Here is a 26,660-nt window from a genome sequence, read left to right on the forward strand (position 1 = left end):
CTGGTGACTAGGACGGCCACTCATTCGACCAACCCTATGCAGTTTTTTTTGTATTTTTTTATACAAAGTCTAAGAAAAAATACACCTGAAAAATACTTGCGTCTCCCAAAGTTTACACTGCTGGCAAATGCAAATAATGATTAGCATTTCAAAACTAAAGTAAAATATTTACAAAATTAACAAAATCTAAAAAGAACCCTCCCATTTTTCAAAAAAATAAAAACAGTGTAACAGTTTTTCGTCGCCTCGCTGTATATTCTGCCACTCGGACGAATAAACTGAACTTTAACTGTTTGATGCATCTACTAAATTTGCTACAAGCTGCCTACGTACATAAAGCAGTGTTAAAGCCCGCTCAATTCTCAAGTACTTTCGAATGATGCATAAATTTTTATTCATCATTCAAGCAATTTCAAATGACGAAGAAATATTTATTCATCATTCAATTAATATCGAATGAAGAATAAATTGTAACTTCGGATAAAGAATAAATTTTTGTTCTTAATTCAAATATTTTGAAATAACGAATAAATTTGTATTCATCATTCAAGTAATTTCGAATGAAGAAAAAATTTTCATTCATGATTCAAGTAATACCGAATAACGGATAATTTTTCATTTATTTTTCAGTCATTCTTTCTTGATCACCGTACCAGGTAGACGATCATGGTAAATAGACTTGGCGATTTCAGCTGCAGTTGCATAATAGTGGAAGCATTCAATTTCAGAAAATATCGAGGGAACTTTAAAGTTCTGTACTCACAGCGTCGCTTACAATAAAATTAAAGTGTAAACAAAGCAAACGACGAAATTTACTTTGATTTTTCGCCGTAACGGTATATATTTAAACCCTATGATTTTGTATGACATTGTAATAATAACCTATTTGCAACAAAATCGATAAAATGTCGCTAACGATATAATCGCAATTAGCTCGATTTGTTCAATATATAAATCAATATTCGCACGATTCTTTTAAACTCAAACAACTTGAAAACTCGAAAAATATTGCATACAGTTTAGTCTAAGCTTAATGGAATACCGCATTAATCAACACCTGCTATTGGAAGAAGGATTTATTAGATGGCATCAATTTATAAAAATTCTAAGTATGAACCCTTCGGCGACATCGAAGATCACCCCCACGGGGCGGAAGGTCTATGTGAATAGATCATCGGAAATTTGAAACCCGAACACACTTACATAAAGGGAGAATATGCGGATGAAATGAAGAAAAAATATCAATGTGTAGCTTTAGCAATGGTATTGAGCTTGAGCATGATTTGTGTTACATTGCTAAAAGTAAATATTGTTACGCCACAATAATAGTAACGTCAATGTGTAGTGCTTGTGGAACTCTCAACCCCCATTTTTTTTTAGTTTTCGATAATGGTAATTTTGTATAAATTAAAAGGAACAATGTATGATTTGCCGAAATAGTAAAGGTAGACATTTGGTGATTAGCAAGATTATTGATAACGTATATGAAAATATCTTTTCTAGCATTTGCTTTTGAGTTTCATATTTTTCCTTGTAATGTATTTTATATACATACCTCTCGTTTACTAAAACACGGTCACAACTCAAAAAATGGACACTTTCAGAAGCAGAGTTTAAAAATTTAAATTTACTCATAAAATGTATCATTAGCTCAAAATTTCATTTTTAGAGCTTCACCAGTCTTTTAGCAAATTAGTGGTATGCATTAAATAAATATCAGCCATGTATTCCACTATATTGAAAAGTTAACTTTAAATTTAAAAAATAGCGATGTATAGATTTGCCCCACCTAAGCATTTTTGCTTTACACATTCCTCTGAAGGATATATGTAAATTGTTTTTGACCGCGACTGTGTGAGAACCATATTGGGAATCCAAGCCACTTATTAGTCAATACGAGTATGTATCATACATATGTATATGTAAATTGCTTATTTTATTTTATGTCTATGTATTCCTATAATCTCTTAATTTTCCAAATAAAAGGCATCTCAACATATCAATAATAACAGCTTTACAAAGCGCTGTTCACACCCAAAGAGGGCCCATAGTATCTGTTATAATTTGTTTTACATCCTCTCTGTCCATATCACTGAACACTATTAATAATTCAACAATTGTACGCGAGGAGCCATTTGCGCGACATTCCCACAAATTAAGGATCTGCTCGGTTGGTGAGGGCTTTGTAGCAAAATATGCTATATAATGATCAGTACCAAGTTTTTTAGCCAGCAACCTCCAATCTTTTTCGTCTTGACGAGGTGGGTCCAGAGCTGCGCAAATGAGTCGCTTGCACGTTCGCGGTAGGTAAACACTACTTAAGCTATTCGTCTCATTCACATAACTGCTGGCACGATCAATAGAGATAACTGCTTGTTGATGGTCATATAAGTGCGTTGGCACATCGGCTGGAGGAAAATATTCATTCGAAATAACAAACGAGTGCAACTGCCTTTTGTCACTCTCCGAACAGAATTGCTCGAAATCAACATTAAATACCAATCTAGAATTTAATGATCGCTTTATGCTAAACTCGCAATGTAAAATGGAATTATTATTAAGTATGTGATTATAGGGAATCATTTGTTCATAGTCGGTTTGTTCCTTTAGATCCCACGAACTGGACTCCGTATTGTGAACACGGATGACTAAATCGCTTGTGTTCAAGTGAAAAGCAAATGTTTCACTTAAACCCATAATAGTACCACCAAGTTTCGTTTCAATCATGGTACAAATGTCTTTACTATTAGGAAAGTCTTTTACAACATATATTCGAAGGCTGCAGTTTGAATTGCTCGGCACTAGTTGACTAAATGCGATTAGTCGCATTTTAATTGAAGTTTGGTGGTTGTTGTGCACTTTAGGATCAGCGACAACTGCGAAGCGTCCCAACTGTTCTGTCATAATATACAAATGACTTTCTTCCATGTGTACGAAAACGGGCGTATTTATCGTTTCTTCCCCAACTGAAATTATTTTCCGCCAATTCGAATTGATGTCATAATGATTGTTATCTGCGTGGTATATGTTCACATTCCATTTCCGAGGATCAACGAGACAGTGTGGCAGTTTCACTACCACTGGCTTTTGGAAGCTATAGTTTCGCGGTGAACAGTAAATTATTGTGCTACATACAAACAATGGCTCAGCGCAAGGTATTGATATTCTAGAGCTTTCATCACTCAATAAGATCAAAGACATGTGTTTTTTTTGATTTTTGCTGATGGCAAACTCTGGAACATGTAACATTATTTCGCCCTGATAAAGTTTTAAGCTGCCGCCGCAATTATTTAAAATCTCGGTTACTACGTTTTTGCATGCAGAAGGTATGGATACATTGCCCGTTATATCGTATGTAGAATTCGCTGAAATAGAAAATTTGTTAAATTAGTATAATTATATAGTTGTGATAACCGCTCAGATTTGTTTATTTGAACTATTTATATTGCAAGGGGCGCAAGCCCACTTTTCTATTCTATAGACTTTAAAATTTCGCCACTTACAGGCGTATTCTAACAAAGTCACAAACCTTAGCTCATCACTGTAGTGATTTCTACCGCGCCTCAACGTTTGCTGCTGCAACAAATATGCCGCTACAACACAAGTTTTTAACCTTTGGTGTATTTTTCTAGCACTTAAGTCCAATTTCACGAAAGGAATTTAAGTGAAAAATTAGTTTAATTTCTGGAATTTTATATGGAAACTGACAGAAAATAAAAAATCCTTTTCCATTTGAAATCGAATTTTTGTGGCACATTTTGCGGCGCACTAGAAATCACAACAATGGTAGACTAATGTCGTTTTCGTTTCTACAAAAAATGTTGCCTTCTCATTGCCTTCTTATTGGGATTTGTGCGTAGAGGACAAAGAGAAGGTAACATTTTTCGATAGAAACGAAAACGCCATAAGTTTTGTGACTCTGTTAGAATATAGGGGTTAGTCAACCATAATAAAATGTACTGCAAGGTTGTTATTACTTAACTTATGTATTTACTTTGTTTCAGTAAAACCTAATTTTGTAAATAGAAATGATAAGAAATGTTATGTTATTAAAAGAAAATTTTTGAAGTTGGTTACTAGAAGAATTCCAAGGCGAATTCATACAAGGTGGTGACGAGAGCAGCTAATTTGAAGTCGATTGTGTTGATTGCCAAAATTATGTGTTTATTTTATTTGTCATTTATTTATTTAAATGGACATATAAGACATAGTCTTTTACAGTCCCATATTTCATAACAATGACATAATAATAAAATTTTTGTAGCTTAAAGAATATATGTATACTAATGAGTTGTTAAACGAGTTTTTGAACATTTCATATATTTTTCAGTTGAAGAAAGAAACAGTAATGTGGGGAACAAAAAACTGTAATAAGATAGTACAGGATTTAGTTTGAGAAGAAAGAATACACAGCCGATTTGAAGCGCTTTGGATTAGTTTCCGATTTTAGTTTTCCTGGCTAAGAATTCCACAACTGTACGGCTCTAACAAAAAACATTCTTGATGTAACTGAATACTTAAAATAAGGTACGATAAGATTTCATCAGCGAGTTGACTGTGCAAACGTCAGTTTCGAAAAGAGGTATTTCGGGTAACGGGTGTAGATTACTTTATACATGAATAACACCAAACGCCGATCAAAGAATATAGATATGCTGTAGTCAAGAATATTTGCCGAAAACTCGGAGTTGTGATCAAATTTACGCTTATAATATATTTTTTTTTTTAGCGGCATTGTTAAATAATAATTGATATTTTCCGAGGGATTCTTTATCCAGACAACCATATATTAACTCGTGGTACGATATTATTGGTACCAATTGCGTTTTAACGAGCTTAAGTACGCCCCCATAATGGGGCATGAAGTACGCCCCCATAATTCCATAATTGCCTCAGTACAGAATACATTCGGCTGACTGATGCGTTAACATGATCTATACACGTTAGATTTTGATTCAGTGTAAAACCAAGTGTTTTAACAATCTTCTAATTCTTCACAACACTCCCATTCAGCATGATTGGAGAAACATTATCAAGATTGTAGGGAAAATGAGATAGGGCAATTGTCTGTGTTTTGGACGAATTGAGGTTAAGCCTGTTATTTTTCGACCACAGAGAAATAGCTTGTAAGTCCTCATTTATTCGGAAGACTAAGTCTTCTGTTAACCCTAGAGGGTCAGAGAGGTATATCTGAGCGTCGTCAGCATAAAGATGAATTGATACATTTTTGCAGCATATTTCTAAATCATTAATATATAAACTGAATAATACCGGACCAAGAATAGAGCTTTGCGGTACACCCGATTTTACTGGTGTTAAGCTAGAGCGGTTATCCCTAGAAACAACTCTTTGATGTCTATTAGTCAAATAGCTTTCAATTAGTTTCACGGCATCATTCTTGAATCCGAAATATGTGTCAAGCTTTCGAATGAGGATTCTAAGGCAAACAGTATCAAAAGCTTTCGAAAAATCCAATAAATTGAGGATTGTTAGGTTGCCTTTATCGAAGGATGGTCGAACGTCCTCCATGACTTGGAGCATAGCGGATGGCAGCGACAATATGCACTCTGTCGCAAAAATTCCCAATTTATGTACATATTATTAGAAATATTTACAACTATTTTTTAAATATGATGTGCTTCTCCTAGGGCTGGGAACTTCATCCGGATTTTTCTACTATCCGGATAAACCGAATATTCGAATATCCGGATACCTAAATGAAAAATCCGGCTACTCTGGAAGCTAAGGTGATATTCGGCTAACCGAATATCCGGATTTTTCGTTATCAAAACGATACTTTCATTTCCCAATACCTGGCGCTCATAAATGTGTAGTAACAAGTTTTCTATTTCTACGCACAAAATTGTTTGTATAAATTTTAAAATTTTAAAATTTCCAAAATTCTACTTTGTAATTTCAACGGCTTCTACAATCGAATTAAAAAGTTCAACAAACAAATATATGCGTATAGAAAACTTGCTACTTCATATGCATGAGCGCCTGGTATTGGGAAATTAAAGTATCGTTTCGTAAAAATAAAAAATAAAATAAAATTGACCACGAGAGTTTTTTCATGGCTTTAAAATATCATGGACGGAATAATGAAAGCTATTACGATACTTTTGGTCGTGGTGAATTTTTTACCAAATTGTAGCATTTTCTAAAATTGATGACAAGAATAGTGCCATTTGTTTATATTGTGACAAAACGATACAAAACAAAAGGTCAACTTCAAGTCCGTCAAGAGCTAATTCACTCTATCGTGTGCATAATTGAATTCACGAATATTATTAATCAGTTTGTTGATTTTTTTTGTATATCTGAAAATACGAATATTAACCGGATCTTCGTAAATCCGGATATCCGAGTACTTGCACAAGCGAATATTAGCCGGATATCCATACTATCCGGATTTTATTCGTGTCAACGGATAATCCGAATGGATAACATTAGACTTCCTGAGATCTAACAAATAGTAGCTAGCTCCTCTATACACTCAGCTACTGCCAGAATACGTATACATGTTTTAAAATTTTCATTTTGAATAAACATTTTAAAATTATTGTATTTCGGATACGAAAAATGATTAAAACGGTACTGTCGACAAAAGGTGCGTAATAACTAGTTCATTTCCACCAAGCCTTAACTGCAGTTTACGCCTTTTGGAAAAACGAGATTACAACTCGAAGGGGGTAATTACGCAAATTAAGTACAAGTAATCTAAAGAAAAAAATCAAAAACTATGAAATAAACTTTGCTGTTAACATTATTTACCCTTACCTGAGCTCTTAACTGCAGTTAAGCTCTTGGCGGAAATGGCCCATTACTCTGCCGTCTGGGATTGTCTAAAAAACTTTATCAAAACCGAAGTCTCGGTAAAAGAAAAGGTGTGAAGGCGAATCATTGCAAGCATTGTGCTTTGGCTGTTAGTGCGATATAATCAGAGTACTTAGTAGTGTAATCTGCCCATGGGGATTAGTAAAAATCTCGGCAACACTGCCGCTGATTAGTAAAATTTCTCTCTAACATAATCTCGCATTGATATTTCATCAGCCAGGCGAGTTGGACGTAGCAGCGGATTTGTGCGAGCGGTGAAGTGCTTTTTTCTTTGAAATAATTTTTGTAGAATACATATAANAATTGGACGTAGCAGCGGATTTGTGCGAGCGGTGAAGTGCTTTTTTTCTTTGATATAATTTTTGTAAAATACATACATAGAATATTTCTGACTGAAATATATTATCTCTGTGACTATACTTAAATTAGTAAATCTATATGGACATTGTCTGTTGTGCGTTTAAGTGGTGTGCTACATATTAGTGTGTTACAATTAATTATTTGCATACTGTGGTGGTAGCGACTAAGTGGAAGGAGAAGGTGAATCCTGTGTGGTTCGAGATCATCACCTGATTTTCTTGGGTGAGTTCCTGTTTATTGTTTATACCTTATACTAGTGATTGGCTTTTTGGTAGGGGTAGATGGAGGGCGCTTCGGCGTCGGGGGGAGTCCAATTGGTGGACGGCAAGTTGGGAGGAATCCCCACTGGTGCTAAAGCCAAAAGGATGAGTAGAGCTAGGAAGGATAAAAGGAATGCTGGTGGTGGGGGGAAAAAACGTAAGGATGAGGCAGTAAAGGATCTTTGGTTATCCAATTCTGAGGAGGATGAGGAGATGGATTGTGGGCTAGTTCCACCTCCTATGCAGGGTATGTTGGTTAAAAAGGGCACTTTTACAATGAACCAGGTTGGGGGAACTGTACCAGTTGAGGATAATTTTACAGGCTTTAATAGCTCAGGCGAGGTAACTGTACCTAATAATTTTTGTTATAGCGGCGTTGAGGAGGTATACCCAAGCCAACTACATGGTGGGGAGTGTATAGCGTCGGTTACAACGGATTTTAAAAATGGCGATAATTTATATATGGATATGCGTGAGAGGGAGGGAGATAGTAATTTGCTACATAACATAGAAGAAACACAATGTGAAGAGTTAAATGGTACACAAAGTGTACAAAAGCAAGATAGGGAAAGTGGGGAAATTCAAAATGGTAGTCAGAATAAACANTGGGGAAAATCAAAATGGTAGTCAGAATGAACGACAAAATGAGATGCAAACAGCATTACATACAGATAACAACGGACATTTCATAAATACAGGAGCAGGCACATTTGTGGATGACAGTGGCGTGAATAATAATAGGGTACGAGAAACATTGAATGCGGTTTCCATGTACACTGAGAGACACAGAGGGGATTTTTGTGTCCTAATGGACACTGCTAAAAGTAGTCATTTTGAAAATAAAGTGATGAAAAATGGACTTTTTCTTTTTGACAAAATAAGAAAATTTAATATTGAGGGGCTAAAGAATATTAAGTCCNTAATGGACACTGCTAAAAGTAGTCATTTTGAAAATAAAGTGATGAAAAATGGACTTTTTCTTTTTGACAAAATAAGAAAATTTAATATTGAGGGGTTAAAGAATATTAAGTCAGTCGGCCGTTCTTTGTATAAAGTTTATTTTTATGATTTTAAATCTGCAAACAAATCTTTAAATAATAAAAATCTGATTGAGATGGGTATTCGTGCGTTCATACCGAATAGTTTTGTTACGACTTATGGTGTTTTAAGACAAATTCCCTTAGACTTCACGGATGAAGAAATAATATCGAATATTGCNTAATATTATTAAAAAGATTAGGAACGATGGTTATGGCGGAGTAGCTATAGCAAGTAGGAAAAATATTAAAATGGAGAGAGTCAGGTTTAACACAAGATTTGATATTTTAATAACTAAAACACTAAATTTGGTAGACAATTTAACAATCTGCTCGGTATATTTTCCTCCAAACATAAGCTCTGCTGATTTTGAGCTTGAAATTGTTAGACTTCTGGGCGTACTTGCAGGCTTTAGTAATGTTATGTTACTGGGCGACTTTAATGCTAAAACAAGACTATGGGGGGACAGAATTGAAAACTATAAAGGAAAAATATTGAAAAATGAAATAAATAAAACTTTTCTCAGATGTTTAAATGATGGGTCAAGTACGTTTGAAATTCATACTAATGGAGTAAATGTAGAATCAACTTTGGATTTGTCTTTCACGAATTCTGGGTTTGATACTTTCTGGGAATGCAATCATGGTTTTGTGGGTGGTAGCCATCACCACCCTATCATTGTTACTATAAGCGGGTTAGCTAGATCTCCTAATTTGTTTGTTTCAAAAAAAAAATTAGGTAAATGTTTAGCTGAACTTAACTGCGAAAAAGGTGTTGGTGTATTGGAACTAGATATTAAAAAAGCAATAAAGAACTCGATAGTTGACTTAAATAGTACGAGGTTCTCACCCAAGTATTGGTGGAATAAAGACTTGGAAAGAGAGTATAGAATTTTTCATGCAGCAAGGAAAAAAGCCAAGTTAACGGGTATGGTGGTAGATATGGAGCGAGCACTTGATCTTAAGAAGATATGGATAGAGTCTGTTAAAAAAGCCAAGAATGATAGCTAAAAACTCAGGATTGAAGAACTAAATAGAAATGCCAATACAAAAGAAGCGTGGAACTTTGTTAATAATGTAAGAGGAAAAAAATATAAAGAGCTGGCATGGATAAGTGAGGATAACGAAAGATATCTGGAGATGTTGAAATCACAAGTGTCAAATTTAGAGAATAGTCTNTGAGGATAACGAAAGATATCTGGAGATGTTGAAATCACAAGTGTCGAATTTAGAGAATAGTCGTACAGAGGACAGGTGTCTCGTCAGTCAGGGTGTCAGTCAGTGGACTAACTTCTCTTTTGAGGAGTTCAATCAAATGTTAAAGAGGAAAAAGAGTACAGCTGGTGGGCATGACAGAATAACCTTTGAAATGATAAAATGTTTATCAGATAGTTGTAGATTAAAACTATTAAAGGAGCTAGAGTTTCATTTTATTAGGAATATTATAAAAGATGAATGGAGGATAATAAAAATAGTACCAATTCCGAAACCTAATCGCGATCTCAGTGAGTTAAAAAATTTTCGGCCTATTTCGCTCTTGTCAGTCACAGTGAAATGCTTGAACATGCTGTTAAAGGATAAGATAGTTAGTTGGGTGGAAAAAAAGAATATTTTACCGTCCAAATGTTATGCATATAGAAAGGGCAGATCGGCAGTTATGTGTTTAAATGAATTTTTATTTTTCACTAATAAAATTAAAATGGAAAAGAAGAGAGCTTTTGTCTGCATTTTAGATTTGGAGGATGCATATAATTGTGTAAACTTGAATAAACTAAGGCAAATAATGTATGAGGGTGGTTGTGAAGCAAAGACTGTTGAGTGGACTTTTAATTTTTTTTCAAATAGAGTGCTAAAATTAGGAGACAAGCAGGTGCAGGTGCACAATGGTTTGCCGCANAATTTTTTTTCAAATAGAGTGCTAAAATTAGGAGACAAGCAGGTGCAGGTGCATAATGGTTTGCCGCAAGGCAGCTGTTTGTCCCCGGTTTTATTCAATGTCTATACAGCAGGCCTCCACTTAGTTGAGGATGAAAGTGTTAAGATATTCCAATTTGCTGATGATTTTGCCATAATTAGCTTTAGTCGCAATGAAGAGGTAGCCTTAGATAACCTCAAAAGCTCTATCACTCGTTTTATTAATTTATGCAGTTCCCTTAATCTTAGGATAAATATAAATAAGACAAAGTTCATGCTTTTAAACAACAATAGGAAAAGACAGTTTAGTCTGGAGGTGAATGGACAGCAGGTTGAGCAAGTGTTTAAAATGAAGTGGTTAGGCAGAATAGTTAGTGCTAACGCTACCATAAATGATCATGTCGAGTTAATAAAAAGAGAAGTTCTTCCAGCTAATAATGCCTTGAAAAAGCTAACGAGTATTAAGGCGGGTTTAGAGCCGAAAATTGCTTTAAACTTTTATAAATCATTCATTAGGTCGAAGGCTGAGTATGCTTGCTCGACTTTCGCAAATGCACCAGGAGGAGTGAACAAAAAATTGCAAACATCTTTAAATGATGCTCTAAGAAGGAGTCTTGGGGTTCCTCCAAGCACACCGGTTCGTGTTAGATATGCTTTAGCANAGCTAACGAGTATTAAGGCGGGTTTAGAGCCGAAAATTGCTTTAAACTTTTATAAATCATTCATTAGGTCGAAGGCTGAGTATGCTTGCTCGACTTTCGCAAATGCACCAGGAGGAGTGAACAAAAAATTGCAAACATCTTTAAATGATGCTCTAAGAAGGAGTCTTGGGGTTCCTCCAAGCACACCGGTTCATGTTAGATATGCTTTAGCTGGTGAATTACCCCCTCTTAAAAGGGCGTTATGGTTAACTACAAAAGAGTTAATCAGACAATGGATGAACAATGAAAACATTAGAAATGAGTTACCNCAAAAGAGTTAATCAGACAATGGATGAACAATGAAAGCATTAGAAATGAGTTACAGAACAATGGTGGAAATAAATCGAGTTATAGTTTTGCATACAATAAATTTGTTGACATTATTACTAAAATAAATTTCAACACGGTTTTTACAAGATTTCATGGACTCTCACTCATAAAGTCAAGGCTGGGTACATCCAAGGTAAACGTCACCACGGAACAATTAAGAACAGATTATCTTGTAATTAAAGATGAATTATATAAGGAGGGCTTTTACTTACTTGCAACTGATGCCTCAGTAGCACAGGAAGTAGTTGGGCCGCTGTTCATGACATTGATCAAAATATATCCTATTTGTATAGGTTTAAGGATACTTTCTCCTCAACATTTGGGGAGCTGGTAGCAATCAGACAAGCCATTAAAATCCTAATTAGACTTAAAGTAAATAGAGGTGTAATTTTTACTGATAGTCTGATGGCGATTAACTCGCTTGATAAGGAGAATACTGACTCATATATTGTTGCTGAAATTCATAATATGATTAGCTCATCGAATTTGGAATGTGTTAAAATTATTTGGGTTCCGAGTCACATCGGTATTACTGACAATGAAAAAGCGGATAAAGCAGCGAAAGCAGCTGTGGATAGGGGGCTAGAAATAGATGTAGATTTGACACCAAGTGAGGCTTTAACCAGAATTTCGAATAAAATCTGGGCTGAGTGGAAAAGGGAATTTGAAGAACTGAGTATTATCAAAGGAAAACTTTTTGTTCAAAATGGGGGTGGAATTGAGTTTAAACCATGGTTCAAAAATAAACATGTATATTTAGGGGTTTATGATATTAAATTACTGAATAGGTTACTTACTGGACATACTTTTGGTAAGACATATATTAGTAAATTTAAAAGAGAAGTTAGCGATATCTGTGCAGTGTGTCAGGTTAAAGATACTGCCAATCACATAATTTTTGACTGTATAAGGTATAACAATTTCAGGAGCAATTTTCCTTTTTTTACAAAATTCACAGACTTGCAAAGCTTATTGCGGGCCAAAAAATATAACATATTTCAGGAACTTATCTCCTTCCTTCATAGTGCTGGAATAGCAGAACACTTATAGTTTAAAAATATATATATATTTACATATGTATATTAAAATAAAAAATGGAAAAAATAAAAATAAAATATAAAAAAAATTAAATTAAATAAAATTAAAAATGTATGGAAAAAAAAAATTTTTAATTATTGTTGAATTGAATTCCTCAAATGTGTATATGTCTATTAAAAATAGAAATGCCATGTATACTTTAAAAAAAAATATATATATAAATATTTAATAAATTATTTTATAACTAAAAAATTTAGAAAGGAAAAGGGGAAAAAAGAAGGAAAAAGAAAAGGAAAAAAAAGGAAAATCTAAGAAGACTGATATTTGTATACTGAAAAGATTTTTAACTTTAGGTTATAGTCAGAATTTTTCATATATAAGATACGAGTAAATACGAATAACTAAGGAAATACCGCTCAAAACTGTTATTAAAAATTATTAAAATAAATATATATATAAATATGAATTTTATAAGCCACCACTTCTAGTTTCTGTAACCATGCTGTTATGTTTTCAATAATTGCATATATGTATGTATCTATGGATTTGGTATTTGTCATTTTTGTTACGCTCCCGCTCGTACACACGTCGTCGAGGGAACTTCATGCAGCTTTTGATAGAGGACTATACATATTCTAGGAAAGAATTTTCATCATAAATCACAAGTATAACCTGGCTGTAGAAGGATCCACATATCAGGAGCCTGGACACTTACTGGATGTCATTGCGACATTCGCCTTAATCCAAAAAAAAAAAAATAACATAATCTCAGTAGTTCTCAAAATTTCAGTACAATTTGTTAAGGAATAGATACCGTTGAATTGTAATTAATGTTACCATTAACTCGATTGTTTTGAGAATGTGACTTATGCCACTTTCAAAATAAGCGGCTCAAATGTCGACCGAAATTTGGCTAAAACTGCAGTGGAAACTACTATTCTCAATGAAGTTCTGTAGTTCAATAAAATTGCAGGTACGCGGAAATCTAATAGAACTGAGATTTGTAGGCAGTTTCCATAGGTTATAAAATCGAGCCCTAACCGCCAAAATAACGTAAGCAGAAATATCCCTAGAGCATCTAGATGCATTTCTGCATCAAAATTAAAATTTTTTAAAAAATGTCGCTTACGTTATTTTGGCGGTAAGGGCTCGAAATTTGCATTAAAATTAATCGCTCAATTAGCGGCAATGAATAGTTTTCAATCGCTTATCCTTCGACTGCTGTTTTGAGCAACTAAGCAAACGTCAAGCTGTGAGGTTGTACTTTATTGTGCTCTGATTTTGGCTTTCTACTTACTAAGTTCATTGTGCTAATTCTGTGTTAAAGTAGTGATAAAAAGTGCTTATGAGCATCAGAGTGTGAAATAATTGAAGCTAAGTGAAAGTTATTGGTTTTATATTAAAGTAAATTTAATTAAATTTCACTAGCATACATTCTAATTTTGCCGAGTCATTTGTTGCTATCATTGTTGTTGTATCCTTTGTAGTTAACTTTCATTTTGTTTTTGCACATTTGTTCTACTCTTTTTGTTTACTTCTTCTAGTAATTCTTGTCACAGCTGTTTGCGTTGCGTTTATTAAGTGTCATAATTACAGTGATACTCAAACTGTTCGCTACATTTATTTAAAGCTATTTACATCAGCTCCTTAATTGTTATAATTTATTTTGTTTGTCTTTTATTAACGAGTGTATTACATAAATCTTTCAATATGAAGTGTGATCTTGATACTTGCCAAATTAAAAGCGATTCTGAACGCTACTTATCGTGCTGGCTGTGTGATGGTATTTACCATCTGAAATGTGCTGGTTTGACGGGAAGAATTCTGGACGCTATTAATGATGGCAAGGGCCTTCGCTGGTCTTGCGTAAAGTGCAGGTCAACCGAAGTTGATCTTTTCAAGCTATTTAGGCAAACCAGAAATGGTTTTACAGAAATAGGAAGAGAATTGTCGGTACTGACAGAAAAATTTAAGCATTATGAAAATATGTTTAAATCATTCAAATGCTTAGATACCTTGCAATCTGTTAAGGATATCCGTGTGTCTAAACGTAAGCGTCTTCATAGTCCATCTAAGGAAATTGCTGCCGTTGCACGTCAGAATAATCTTCCGACGGACTTAATTAATTTATCCTCTCCGTGTCCTCCAGCATCAGAATCCTCAGCCTCAAAAGACCGTGTAACGAAATCTGCTTCGGATAATAAAGAGCCTGAAGTATCTTCCCCTTCCCCCATTGAAGTGGTGGCATCATCTTCAAAGCCTCCACCGCCTTCCCTATCCTCAACTACTAACGCAGAAACTCAACCCCCTCCACCGGTAGTCCAGTCTGATACGAGGAAACTAGTTGTGGTTCCGCCAAAGAAGTCAATCTTTGTTTCTAGATTTTCGAGAGACACTACCGAAGACGATATAAAGCTTTACATCTCATCAAAAATTACAACTGTCGACTTAAGCATCAGAAAATTTAATTTTAATTACGAAAGAAATATTGCTTCATTTAAAATTGACGTAAATTTAGATAATTTTAATGCGCTGCTTAGTAGTTCTTTTTGGCCCCCGGAGCTTTCGTTCGTGAATTCGAATATAGGCCCAAAAAAGTAAATAACTTAGCTAATATTCCCCGTCATAACACTTAATCAAAAAACTAATTATTAAATCTGCTTTAAGTATTTATTACCAAAATGTAAGAGGCTTAAATACTAAATTAACGAACTTATACTTTAAAGGCCTTGAATGTAATTATAATATTCTTTCTTTTACTGAAACTTGGCTGAAACCTCACATTTTCAATTCAGAGATTCTTCCAAATAATTATCATATCTATAGACAAGATAGGGAGGACAGAATCGGCGGTGGCGTACTCTTCGCTGTAGACTCTTCAATACCATCTGAAGAAGTTAGTCTTCCACACATTGATTCAGTAGAGTTCAAATGCATTCGTGTACAGGCTGGAAAAGGGTCTATTTACTTAGCTCTATGCTATATCCCTCCCCGATCTGACACATTGGTGTATTCACGACTCATCTCTTTACTGAAATCAGTTAATTTACTGACTAAACCCTGTGATTCAATGATTGTGTTGGGTGATTTTAATTTACCAAGCATATCATGGAACATCATTGACAATGATATCGTACCTTTCGCGTCTAGTGCGTGCAACAACGTATTTTTAGAGGAGATGGCTGAACTCTGCCTAACTCAGGTTAATGTACTTCACAATAAGTTTGGTAGAGTATTAGATCTTGTTTATGTTGATGATGCATCTAAGTCCGTTGTAAATAAGTGTGATCCACTAGTTTTGCCCGAAGATGTCTACCACCCTGCTATGGAGGTATCTTACGAAGTTATAAGTGATGGTCAAAATTGCAGTACCCAAGCATACGAACCAAATATTCGCTTTGATTTTTCGAAAGCCAACTTTAAAATGCTTAACAAGGAACTGTCTAAATTGTCGTGGCCTGCATTTAAAGAAAATATTGAACAAAGTGTTGCACTTTTTAACTTTACTTTACATAAATTATTTGAAAAGCATGTGCCTAAACGTATGTATGTTCCTGAAGAGCAAACACAGTTATGGTTCACTAAAGAACTGAGAAATTTGAAAAACAGAAAGTCGCGTTATTTTAGATTACACAAAAAAACCGGTTTACACTCATACTATGTAAAATACTCACTTTTGCGTCATAAGTTTTTTGAATTAAACAAAAAGTGTTATAAAGCTTACTTGTGTAAAATCAAACGGCGTATAATATATAACCCCAAATCATTTTATGACTTCGTAAACTCCAAGCGAAATGTACGTGGGTTTCCTTCCGCCATGAAGTATCAAAATACCGTCTCTAGTGATAATCAAACAATTTCTAACATGTTCGCTCAGTTTTTTAAATCCAATTATTCCATTAACTCACATGCTAACATTGACTATCCTTTTAAACTATGTCCAATGAACTCAATAAATATCCCAGTAATATCTCCCGATGATGTAGTAGTTTATCTGAAATCCTTAAAGCGGTCCTTCAGTTATGGTCCTGACCAGATTCCTACTTGTATTCTTATAAATTGTTCTGATTATCTCTATGAGCCGTTAACAGCGTTATTTAATTTATCTCTTAAAGAGGGCGTTTTTCCAACTATATGGAAGGAATCGTTCATAACCCCGTTACATAAAAGCGGTAGCAGATCTTCAGTGGAGAACTACCGGGGAATAGCTAAGCTTTCTGCAATTCCTAAATTATTTGAAGCAATTATAACAAATCAGTTGACGCATTCTATCTCTTCTAGCATTTCATATAGTCAACATGGATTTTGCAAGGGCAAATCAACTTCTACAAATTTACTCGAATTAACATCCTATATCTCAAAAGCATTTAGTGAAAGCAAAACTGTTGATGTTATATATACTGACTTCAGTAAAGCATTTGACAAAGTGTGCCACTCGTTGCTCATCTACAAACTTGATCTTCTTGGTCTTCCACCTAATTTTCTACGTTGGATCTCTTCATACCTCTATGATAGATCACAAAGGGTAATGTTTAAAAATACTATCTCTGACGTCATTGATGTTACTTCAGGAGTCCCTCAAGGTAGCCACCTAGGCCCGGTTCTGTTCTTGCTTTTTATAAACGATATTTCTACAGATATACAATTTTCCAAAATTTTAATGTATGCAGATGATGTAAAGCTTTATAAATCGTACGTTTCAATTAAAGAAAGGTCTTTGCTACAATCAGACTTAGACAGCATGGCTTACTGGTGTCAAGTAAATCTTATGCCTCTAAATCTTAAGAAATGTAAAGTAATGAGCTTCTCGCGAAGAGCTGTTCATCCCACTTCTTATACAATAGGTAACCATAACCTGGAACAGGTATACAATTTTGTGGACCTTGGTATCACAATGGATCCTAAGCTTAATTTTAATCTTCATATTAATGTGACAGTCAACAAGGCTAAAGGTGTACTTGCATTTGTGAAACGATGGTCAAAAGAATTTTGTGACCCTTATATCACTAAAACCCTGTTTACAACATTAGTTAGGCCAATTCTGGAATACGGTTCGGTGGTTTGGAATCCAAGGTATCAAATTTACTCAGACAAGATAGAATCAATTCAAAAACAATTCCTACTTTTTGCTTTAAGAAATTTCCGTTGGGATTCTCAATATAACCTTCCACCTTATACGAGCCGATTAAAACTTATTAATCTTCCTACACTTTCCAGCCGCAGGCAAATGCTTGGTACAATTTTTATAGTTAAATTACTAACAGGCTCAATTTCAAGTCCGCTTCTTCTTGGCGAAGTTAGCCTTAATGTTCCCTCCCGGGTATCAAGACACTTTTTCCCCCTATTTCTGAAAGCTTGTAAAACTAATTTTGAATTGCACGACCCACTCCGTTGCTTATGCCAGGATTTTAACTCTCATTCCAGCACGTTTGATATATCAGATCCGCTTTTCAGCATTAAGAAATCGATACGGTCCTCTCTCAATAAATGAATCATTAAAATGTAGACATAAAATCGGCTGATGAATTTAGTTCTGTAGCTGAACAGTTTTAGATCTCGACACTTAACAAACTCCTGCCTATCGTGACTCGGCGCAAAAAAAATTGAAAATACTGGTTCCGTACGTCATGCGGACTGCGCCCCTCGTGCGGATGGGCGGGAATGGAGGGTAAAAACCGTTGGGATATTATTATTATTATAAAGTTTGCATTTACAAAATTGTGGTGAATTAAGAAAATAATGGATAAAAAGTAAGTTATTTCGATCGAAAGTTGTATGTACATGTACATGTACATGTGTGTGTGAATTGCAGATCAAAAGTGTTAGCAATAAAAAGCAACTTGGGCGCCTGGTCCAGCTGATGCAGGACAATCAGGACTTGGTTAGCAGTAGAACTGAACAGTTTGGGACCACGACTACGTTCATGGGAAAAGTGGTTAAAGGTGAAATAAATGCATATTAAGCTTTAATTAATAAAATAATCGGGTATATTTTGACGTAGGTGTGGACAGATTTGAAAAGCAATGCGAAAAAGAAAATTTCGTAAAACGGGCAGAATTTCGTGGAACTGGGTGATGGGGGCCCAAAATGTCTGCACATTCTGACGCCGCTGGAGAAAGGGGTGGCTAGTTTCTTAAGGTATGATATTTGTTCCGTCCCACCAGGTCAAGAAATCGGACACCACAATGCAATAGTTCAAGCTGAAATTAGTCAAGAACGTAAACCTACCGGTACGTAAATCCGAGTCAGCTGACACGATCTGTCTTACCAAAGCGCCATGTAAATGAAAACTCAACACCGCAGAATTTTTCTGTAGTTGCAGCCCGTAGCGCAGAAATCTGCGGAATTTAGATTTTTCCGTGTCAGCTGATTTCTCCTTCTTTAGATGGTTGCCACTTCGTCAGTTTTACAGATGGTAAAAAAGTTATAAGTTCCTATTCAAAATATGTTTAAAATATTTGAAATTTGAATAAGGTTTTTGTTGAAAACTAAGTAGTTTATATTTAGCTAAAATCTATTATAGCACGAAAAATTGTAGTTGAAAGGGTAAGTTTATGAAAAGGCATTGATGAGTGGCAACAGTGTAGTAAGCAACACTGAGGGCTCCAGTAATCGACAAAATTCTGCGTATACAGACTGCGTTTAAGTATACGTTGTGCGTTCTAGACTAATTTCAGCTTCAATCGGAGGAAATCCCAGACGAGCAGGTAACTTGTCGGGGAGATTGTGAAATGCTTGAAAACCAGGAGTCCGAAATATCTGAAGTGCATCGTACTCCAAGAAAAAGGAAAATTGTCAGTTCTACTGTAAATGAGAAGAGAATTGCATTACTAGAAACGAAGTAAACAACCAAGCGAAGCATTTTGAGGCAATGGAAGAAAGTGCAAAGAATATAAAAACAGCTTAAAGTACATAGAAAGTTCTGCAAGAAAGTCCTACAACCTTCTAAAAGAAAATCTTGCTATAGAGAAAGAAAAACCAGAATTAAATAATAAAAGCTAATACTTCAACTACATGTGTATGTTATGCGTTTGGACACAAATACCCAACATCATTGTACAAATAACTAAACCGTACCGAATTTCATAAACTAGTTGCGTTCCAGATGCTTCACGATTTGCAGGTTTTCACAGGAAGCTGTTTCAGGTGGCCACCTTCCATAAGGTTTATTAATGGCGATAACAGCTTTTCCTGCAAATCCTGTAAAACCTGCAAATGCAGCATCTGTAACGCAACTCCCTACTATTCATAAAATTCGAATATGTACATATGTACACTTCATCTTCCAACTCCAAGGGATTCGACGAGTCTCACAATTTCCTCCTTGCTTTAGCCAAGTATACTAATCTATTAGCTTCCACATTATCTACCTCATCACTAAACCATATCTCAACACTATAAATTTTTTAAATTTTAGAACAAAAGCAATTATTTAAAAAAATATGTGAATGAAACACTAAAGAAACAAATGTAAACAAACAAACAGCTCTTTACAATTCAGTCAACCTTTCGCAATAGTACAAATTTTTATCGATCAAGTTACACAATAGCAAAATAAAAGACAATCGACTCAATCGAAAAATGTCTATTCTACTGCCAGTAGACACTCTCAATGGGGGTATTTGTTTCGATAAATTGTCTTTTTTCCTTTCGATACTAACATCAACATGTTTATTTCATGGACGTCAAAACCAGGGGAGGCAAAAACTCTGAGTTTGAGCGACCGAGCGAAGAAACTCCTACTCACGGTTGCCGTTTTGGCCGAAATGTACCATTTTTGGTAAATTTTTTTCAGTTTGGTACACAGGTACGTAACTTTCAGAATTGGTAAATTTTTTTATCTTACAAAATAACTTACATACTTTCATCATATACCAATTTAAAGGGCAAGCGTTTGTGCGAACGCCAACGTACATATCAATCAGGCAAATCTGCTATAACTACGGTGACCATAAATATGGATTCAAAATGAAGGACAATTTTTCAAAAATATGCCTACATATATTTACGTAGTAAAAAAATATCAACAGAGTATTTATGGTTCTAAATTCTTAATACATTTTAAACTTTAAAAACGAATCACGTTTTCTTCATCGATATTAATCTTTTTTTACATGAATATTTATAAAAGTATAGTAAAACATATTATATTTACAATAGCTTACACGAAAAGTGAAAATCTTTATAAGATTAATTTTGAGTCGTTCAAAACGAAAACAATACCATTTTTTGTTTTTTGTACTTTTCGCAGTTATTTGTCAAAAATCGACGTCATGAATCGACGTAAACGGCGAGTTACAAAGGTATTTATATGCCCTTTACTAAAATATATAATTTGTGCAGATTGCGCTTCATAGCATCTACATTTCTAATCCGATTTTCATTATCTTTGGCTTAAAATTTACTGTAATGATATATCTTCTTTACCGAATTTTTAAACTAATGAAAAAAATAATCAAATAAAACTGCGTATTTGATTGAAAATCTCACTTTTTTCGACTTTGACGACAAAATGCAAATGGTCGCCTAAAGCACTAATCATTTTCATTGAAGTCGCCACAAGTTATATATTTTGGTAAGAACCCTTCAATACCCTTCGAGAGGTAAGTTGCTTACGTTGATTGGGAGATTTTTTTATGAGATATTGAAGAAAAGCTACGAAAAGTACCAAGAAACACTTTTTTGAAAAAATCAATCCATTGTCCGATAATTTTAAAATAACGAATAAAATGCGGGACAAATGCAGGACACTTTGAAAAAAGCAGTGCATTTTCAGGTTTTTCAGGTTTGAAAAACTACGCAGGACCGACCTTTGAAAATCAGTACGGTCCTGCAAAAAACAGAACGGATGGTCACCGTAGCTATAACGGCAACACATTGTCTAACTCAAGTAATTGAAAAGCCATTGCTGTAAAGCAGATAGCCCGTAGGGTTCCTTGACATTCAAACGAAATTCAAGGCCATGACAAGAGCTTTTTGAGCTTTTTAATTATATTTCTTAGAAAATTTCTGAGTATGTAGTTTTGTAGCCAATTCAATTCTAGTAAAACGAAGTGCAAATTTTGTAATTTTTTTTGTGGAAAGTGTTGTCCATTTTCCCCATACAAAAAAAATGTCGAGCATACTTTGTATAGAAGAGAATGCGCGAACAAAAAATTGCCAAAAATCAACGGTACATCCAAGCTACTTGAAATTGCACTAAAACTTAATGCGCTACAAAATTGCATGCTCAAAAAATTCTAAAAATCTGATTAAAATTTTTTATCTACATTTGTCAAAATTCGTCGAATTTTTTAAAATGTTCTACAAAGTTTGAAATCTTGATTTGCAGTTTTTTTTTAGATATTAGTAAGCTATATTTTAATAAAAAGGTTATATACATTTTTTAAACATAGAAAAGTAGCCAAAATTTGCTAAAATGTCTTTTTCCTATTTACATTCTCGCCACCGCACTACACCTTTGTGCGCCTAATTTAAGCGGCCAAAAGTCGAATTTTCCAAACGCACTTATTTCTTTTATACCTGAGCACAGGGTGAAAAGAATAAAATTATTGACTAGATACCGTTATTTTTTAGTCCCTATTTGTTTTCATTCGACTGATTTAAATCGTGTGTTAATGTTTTAAGTCATATTAAATTAGATAATTATAAAGCAGATAATTGCCCTAAAATCCATATAGTTTAATACATATATAGTATGAAATGGTACCGGCAGAGCTACAGTGAAAAATATCGTATTTTGCAAATTTTAATAGATTAGAGAAATGAACTAGAGTTATAAAGTTCTGTAACACCAATCAACGGCGCTGAGAATCCGGGTTCAAAACCAAAAGCACTTTGCGCATTTTTAAATAAATTGGTTCAAAAAATTTCAATTTGATTTCAATTAAACACAAAAACGTATACTTCTGGTTAAGTTTGATTCTGTTTCATTTCGAACTTAAACTGTAAATTATTTTGAGGTTTCTCAATGAATAAAAAGCGGATTTAGTTCTAACAAGGACTTTAAAATCTTTAGTGAGAAGCAGATTTAGTTCGAACAAGGACTTTAAAAACTTTAGGGAGATCCATAGTAGGAAAACGGGGTCGCGCTAACAATTTAGGAGACTTTTTTAATAGATTGCTAGTTTCATTAGACCCTCTGATTACTTGCTCGCACTTGTTGCCGGTGGTCACCAAGCGGAGATCTTTCTTTGTTGAAGCAATGGAGTTAGTAGATCTTGAAGCGAATTATATTACATAGTTTAACGGGGCTTAGATGGGATTTAGATTCCGGCTATGAGGAATAAGTGTCACAGTATTCATTATATTGTGCCTATCATAACTATAAGACACCCACATATTGACAAGTTTTGCCTATTGTTTTATTATTATTTAATTTTAATGATTTTTATTTTATAAAAATATAGTTGTTTCTTAACAAAAAATCGATAAAACTAGGTTTAAAATTTCGTAAAATTATCGATGTTTTTAATTAGATATCTAATAAAAAGATTTTGAGTGCAAGTTTGAAGTAACTAGAACATACCGTTGATTTTGGCAAGTTTTTTGGTGTCGCTCATTTTCTGCATATAAAAAATCGTCGAACATACTTCCTAGCTACTTCAAACTTGCAATTTAATGTACTACAATTAAATGGGTTACAAAACTGCATACTCAAAACCGACTTCAAAAAAAGGAGGTTATCAGTTCGTCAGAATTTTTTTTTCGCATAACTTTGGACCACGTTACCCGATTTCGATAATTCTTTTTTCATCGGAACGGTGGTACCTCAAGGGTGGTCCCGTACTAATTTTGTTTAGATCCAATAGTTGGAAGAAATTAATGATAATCTTAAATTTTTTATGAGAATCAGTGTTGCCAGAACTTTTTGGATGAACCGGCTAAATTGGCAAATAAAACCGGCTAAAAACGGCTAAAATGTTTCAACTAAATTTCACATGTTTTATTTAAATAAATCACGAGTAAAAAGACTATTTCTTAGAGAGAAGTTACAAATTCGAGCCGGGAAAAATTTTGCCAGCAAGAATTTTAATTAGGAAAAAGATATGATTGTGGCACATGGTTGGTATTTTTGTGGACGATAATTTTAATAAACAAGTTCGTTCAAATTAAAAATTTACAAACTGGAGCGATTTTAAAATGAAAAATGTATGTTAATACTTGTTTACTTAATTAATTTAGTTAATTCCAATGATTTGAAAGGTACTCGGAAAAAAAAATATTTATTACTATTACTATCTGATATTTTGAGTGATAATTCTCGCTGGATTTTCGACGAACAAACCTATTATCTTCCCTACAAGGCCTTTTCAGACTGACCGATTCTCAATACACTCAAATAGAACCCAATACACATAAAAACGCTGCAAAAATTTGCCTTCAATTTTAACCCGCAGATCTCCCATTTAGATGACCGGTCATATGGCCGGAAGATGTCTCGTAGGATTCCCAGCGAGTTTTGCTTTACATAAAAATTTGTGCTATTTTATTTTCATTTTGACTCACTTCTGTTTTGGTTCCTTTAACTCAAGATGGCATTCGGTTTTTGGAATTTGAATAAGTTCCCAGCAAAAACGTTTGTTTAAAAAAATACATATGTGTTCATAGTTCTTGAAAATATCAATATTTCCATTACCTTAAACCTTTGGGAGTGGGCAAAAATTATGTTTTTTAATTTAGGCAGAATTGAATATGCGCTATCTGGGAAGACAATATCTACATGTAATATTTATTCCGTTTGTTGGCACTATATCCAAACACAATCGCATCTTAAGAGTCTTAACAGTGAAACAATTTCTTATTTTCTAAGTTTGCGAATAAAACTTCACACTTAAAATTAAGACATTTATAAGAAACATTTTATGAAGAAAGGGATTTTCTTCGTTTAAAATAAAAATAAGCGAAATCGGCCCAATTTCATACAATCCTGCCTGACATGAAAATTTTCTCCACGATAAGGCTAGTAGCCATTTCTAACAGATTTTGGTCGCTTAGTCAAAAATGGAAACATATATATATTTGAAATTTAAGAACACAAGGCAAATAGCAAAATCGGCTAAAAACGGCTAATTTTTTTCTGCAAAGAGCTAACAAATCGGCTGCCGGCTAAATCGAAATTTCTCCGGCTGTTTGTTATCGCAACCGGCTAAATCTAGCCGGAAAACGGCTAAAATGGCAACACTGATGAGAATTGAAGCCGGTTTGGTTTTTCGCTTAAAAATGGTTGTTTTTATTTTATTTTAATTATTCTTTTTTTATAAAAATATAGCTGGGTTTTTAATTAGATACATTACTGGCTTTTCGATATTTTGTATGCTTAGTTTTTAAATTTAAAACATAATAGTCGAATCAAAGACGAAACTAAAAATAATTTCGACTGTTTTGACAATTTTTTCTAAAAAAGTGTTTTCAGAGAGCTGAAATTATTTTTACTTTCAACTTTGTTTTGACCATGCATTTATCCCATTATGTTTTACATTGAAACGTAAATTTTTGTATTTAGTATTTCCTTTTTTTACTATCTAACTGCTCTATATAAATGACTTCACCTGTTTCATGCTCTTTCCTAGTGATTACAACAAATACACACTTTGTTACATTTTATCGCTTTTAACTTAGTTTTAAGTATTTCGAATTCATTGATAAAGCTATCCTCAAATCGAAACGACTCATTCTTCCTAATTATATTGTAACCTAAGATTACATATTTTTCATAAAATTAGCTGGGGAAATACTCTATAAAAAAATTGGCCACCAATCGGTTAAAACATGGTCATAAATGCGTTAAGTCAAAGTCGTAAATAATTTGCACAATAATAAAATCAAATTAACTTAACATAAGATATTACAAAAAACTGGGTCACCAATGGGTTAATGCATGGTCAATAACGGGTTAAGACGTCAAAAATTTACTCTTAAAAAGTAGTTCAAGCGAGTCTAATGGAAGGAAAATTATTTTAAAATTTTGAGCACCCGCTTATATGGGGCGGCCCCGTGTGCATTGGCCTAAATTTGTCGCAGCATTTTCAACCCACCCTAATGCCTAACATAAATTCATTATTATGTCAACTGTCGAACTGTGTACTATTATGTTACTCACGCAATTTATATATATAAATAAACACTTATATAAAGTTGAAATCTAATACCAACTTTTGTTCATTTCTTTTCATTGGAATTAATTCGGCATCAACCTGGCCCAACCGTTGTGCCGGATTAACAAAAACTTTTTTTATTTAATTACATTGTGAAATTTTATGAAGTAGTTGTCATGCTTTTATTGCTCCCTATATCGTATTTTAAGAGATAAATATGATTATACTTAGAAAAATAACTAAGATAAAAAAATAAATTTTCTGTTATTTTTCGTTTACAAGATTTATTGGAGGAAAAATTTATTTTCCATTGAAGATCTTTGTTTTTACGAGCGCTAACTGAAAAATGAAGATAGAGGGATTTCGCCATAATTTTTTTATTTTTTTGAAACCGACAACGAAATTTGTATATGGGGCCGAAACAAAATTAGCTTTCGTTTTATTTTACACAGCAGTGGAACCACATTTCCCTCTCATTAAGTACCGGCGCCGAAGAAGTAGTCGGATTTCAGCGAGCCCGAAAGAACAACTGGTACGATGAGTAGTGTCAGGAAGTTGCAGAGAAAAAAGATGCCGCCTACAGGGCCACGCGGCGATCGGGCGCTACGCGTGCTATGTGGGACCGCTATAGTGATCTGAAGAGGGAAGCGAGACGTATTTGCCGCAATAAGAAGAGAGAGACCGAAATACGTGAGTGCGAAGAGCTTGAAATGCTGGCCGACAGGAAGAATGCCCGAAAATTTTACCAAAGAGTTAGGCGACTTACGGAAGGTTTCAAGACCAGGGCGTACTCCTGTAAGAACAACAATGGGCGACCTAGTAACCGATGTTCAGAGCGTACTTAAATTATGGAGGGAACACTTCTCCGCCCTACTGAATGGTAGCACCACGGAAAGTTGTGGAGAAGAAGAACCCGAGCCCGCAGTCGATGATGATGGAGTCGACGTTCCACCGCCTGATTATGACAAGGTACGAATAGCAATAACGCGGCTAAAAAACAACAAAGCTGCTGGAGCTGACAGCCTGCTAGCTGAGCTATTCAAGTACGGCGGCGAGGAGTTGATAAGGTGCATGCATCAACTCTTG

The 26,660-nt window shown here is 34.4% G+C and overlaps 1 protein-coding gene across 3 annotated transcripts in view; it reads right to left on the reverse strand.

Annotated features, from left to right (window-relative positions):
* Positions 1–1,531: 1,531 nt before the first annotated feature.
* unc-5 (netrin receptor unc-5) overlaps positions 1,532–26,660 on the reverse strand; it is a 234,282-nt gene continuing 209,153 nt past the window's right edge. For all 3 annotated transcript variants that reach the window (XM_017611000.1, XM_017610999.1, XM_017611001.1), the window contains exon 12: positions 1,532–3,365. In XM_017611000.1, the coding sequence (XP_017466489.1) occupies positions 2,029–3,365 (1,337 nt within the window). In that variant the 3' untranslated portion in view covers positions 1,532–2,028. The remainder of the gene's footprint in view (positions 3,366–26,660) is intronic.

Source organism: Rhagoletis zephyria, unplaced genomic scaffold, assembly GCF_001687245.7.
Source record: "Rhagoletis zephyria isolate East Lansing unplaced genomic scaffold, Rhagoletis_zephyria_1.1 Rzeph_scaffold_00365, whole genome shotgun sequence".
Lineage (NCBI taxonomy): Eukaryota > Metazoa > Arthropoda > Insecta > Diptera > Tephritidae > Rhagoletis > Rhagoletis zephyria.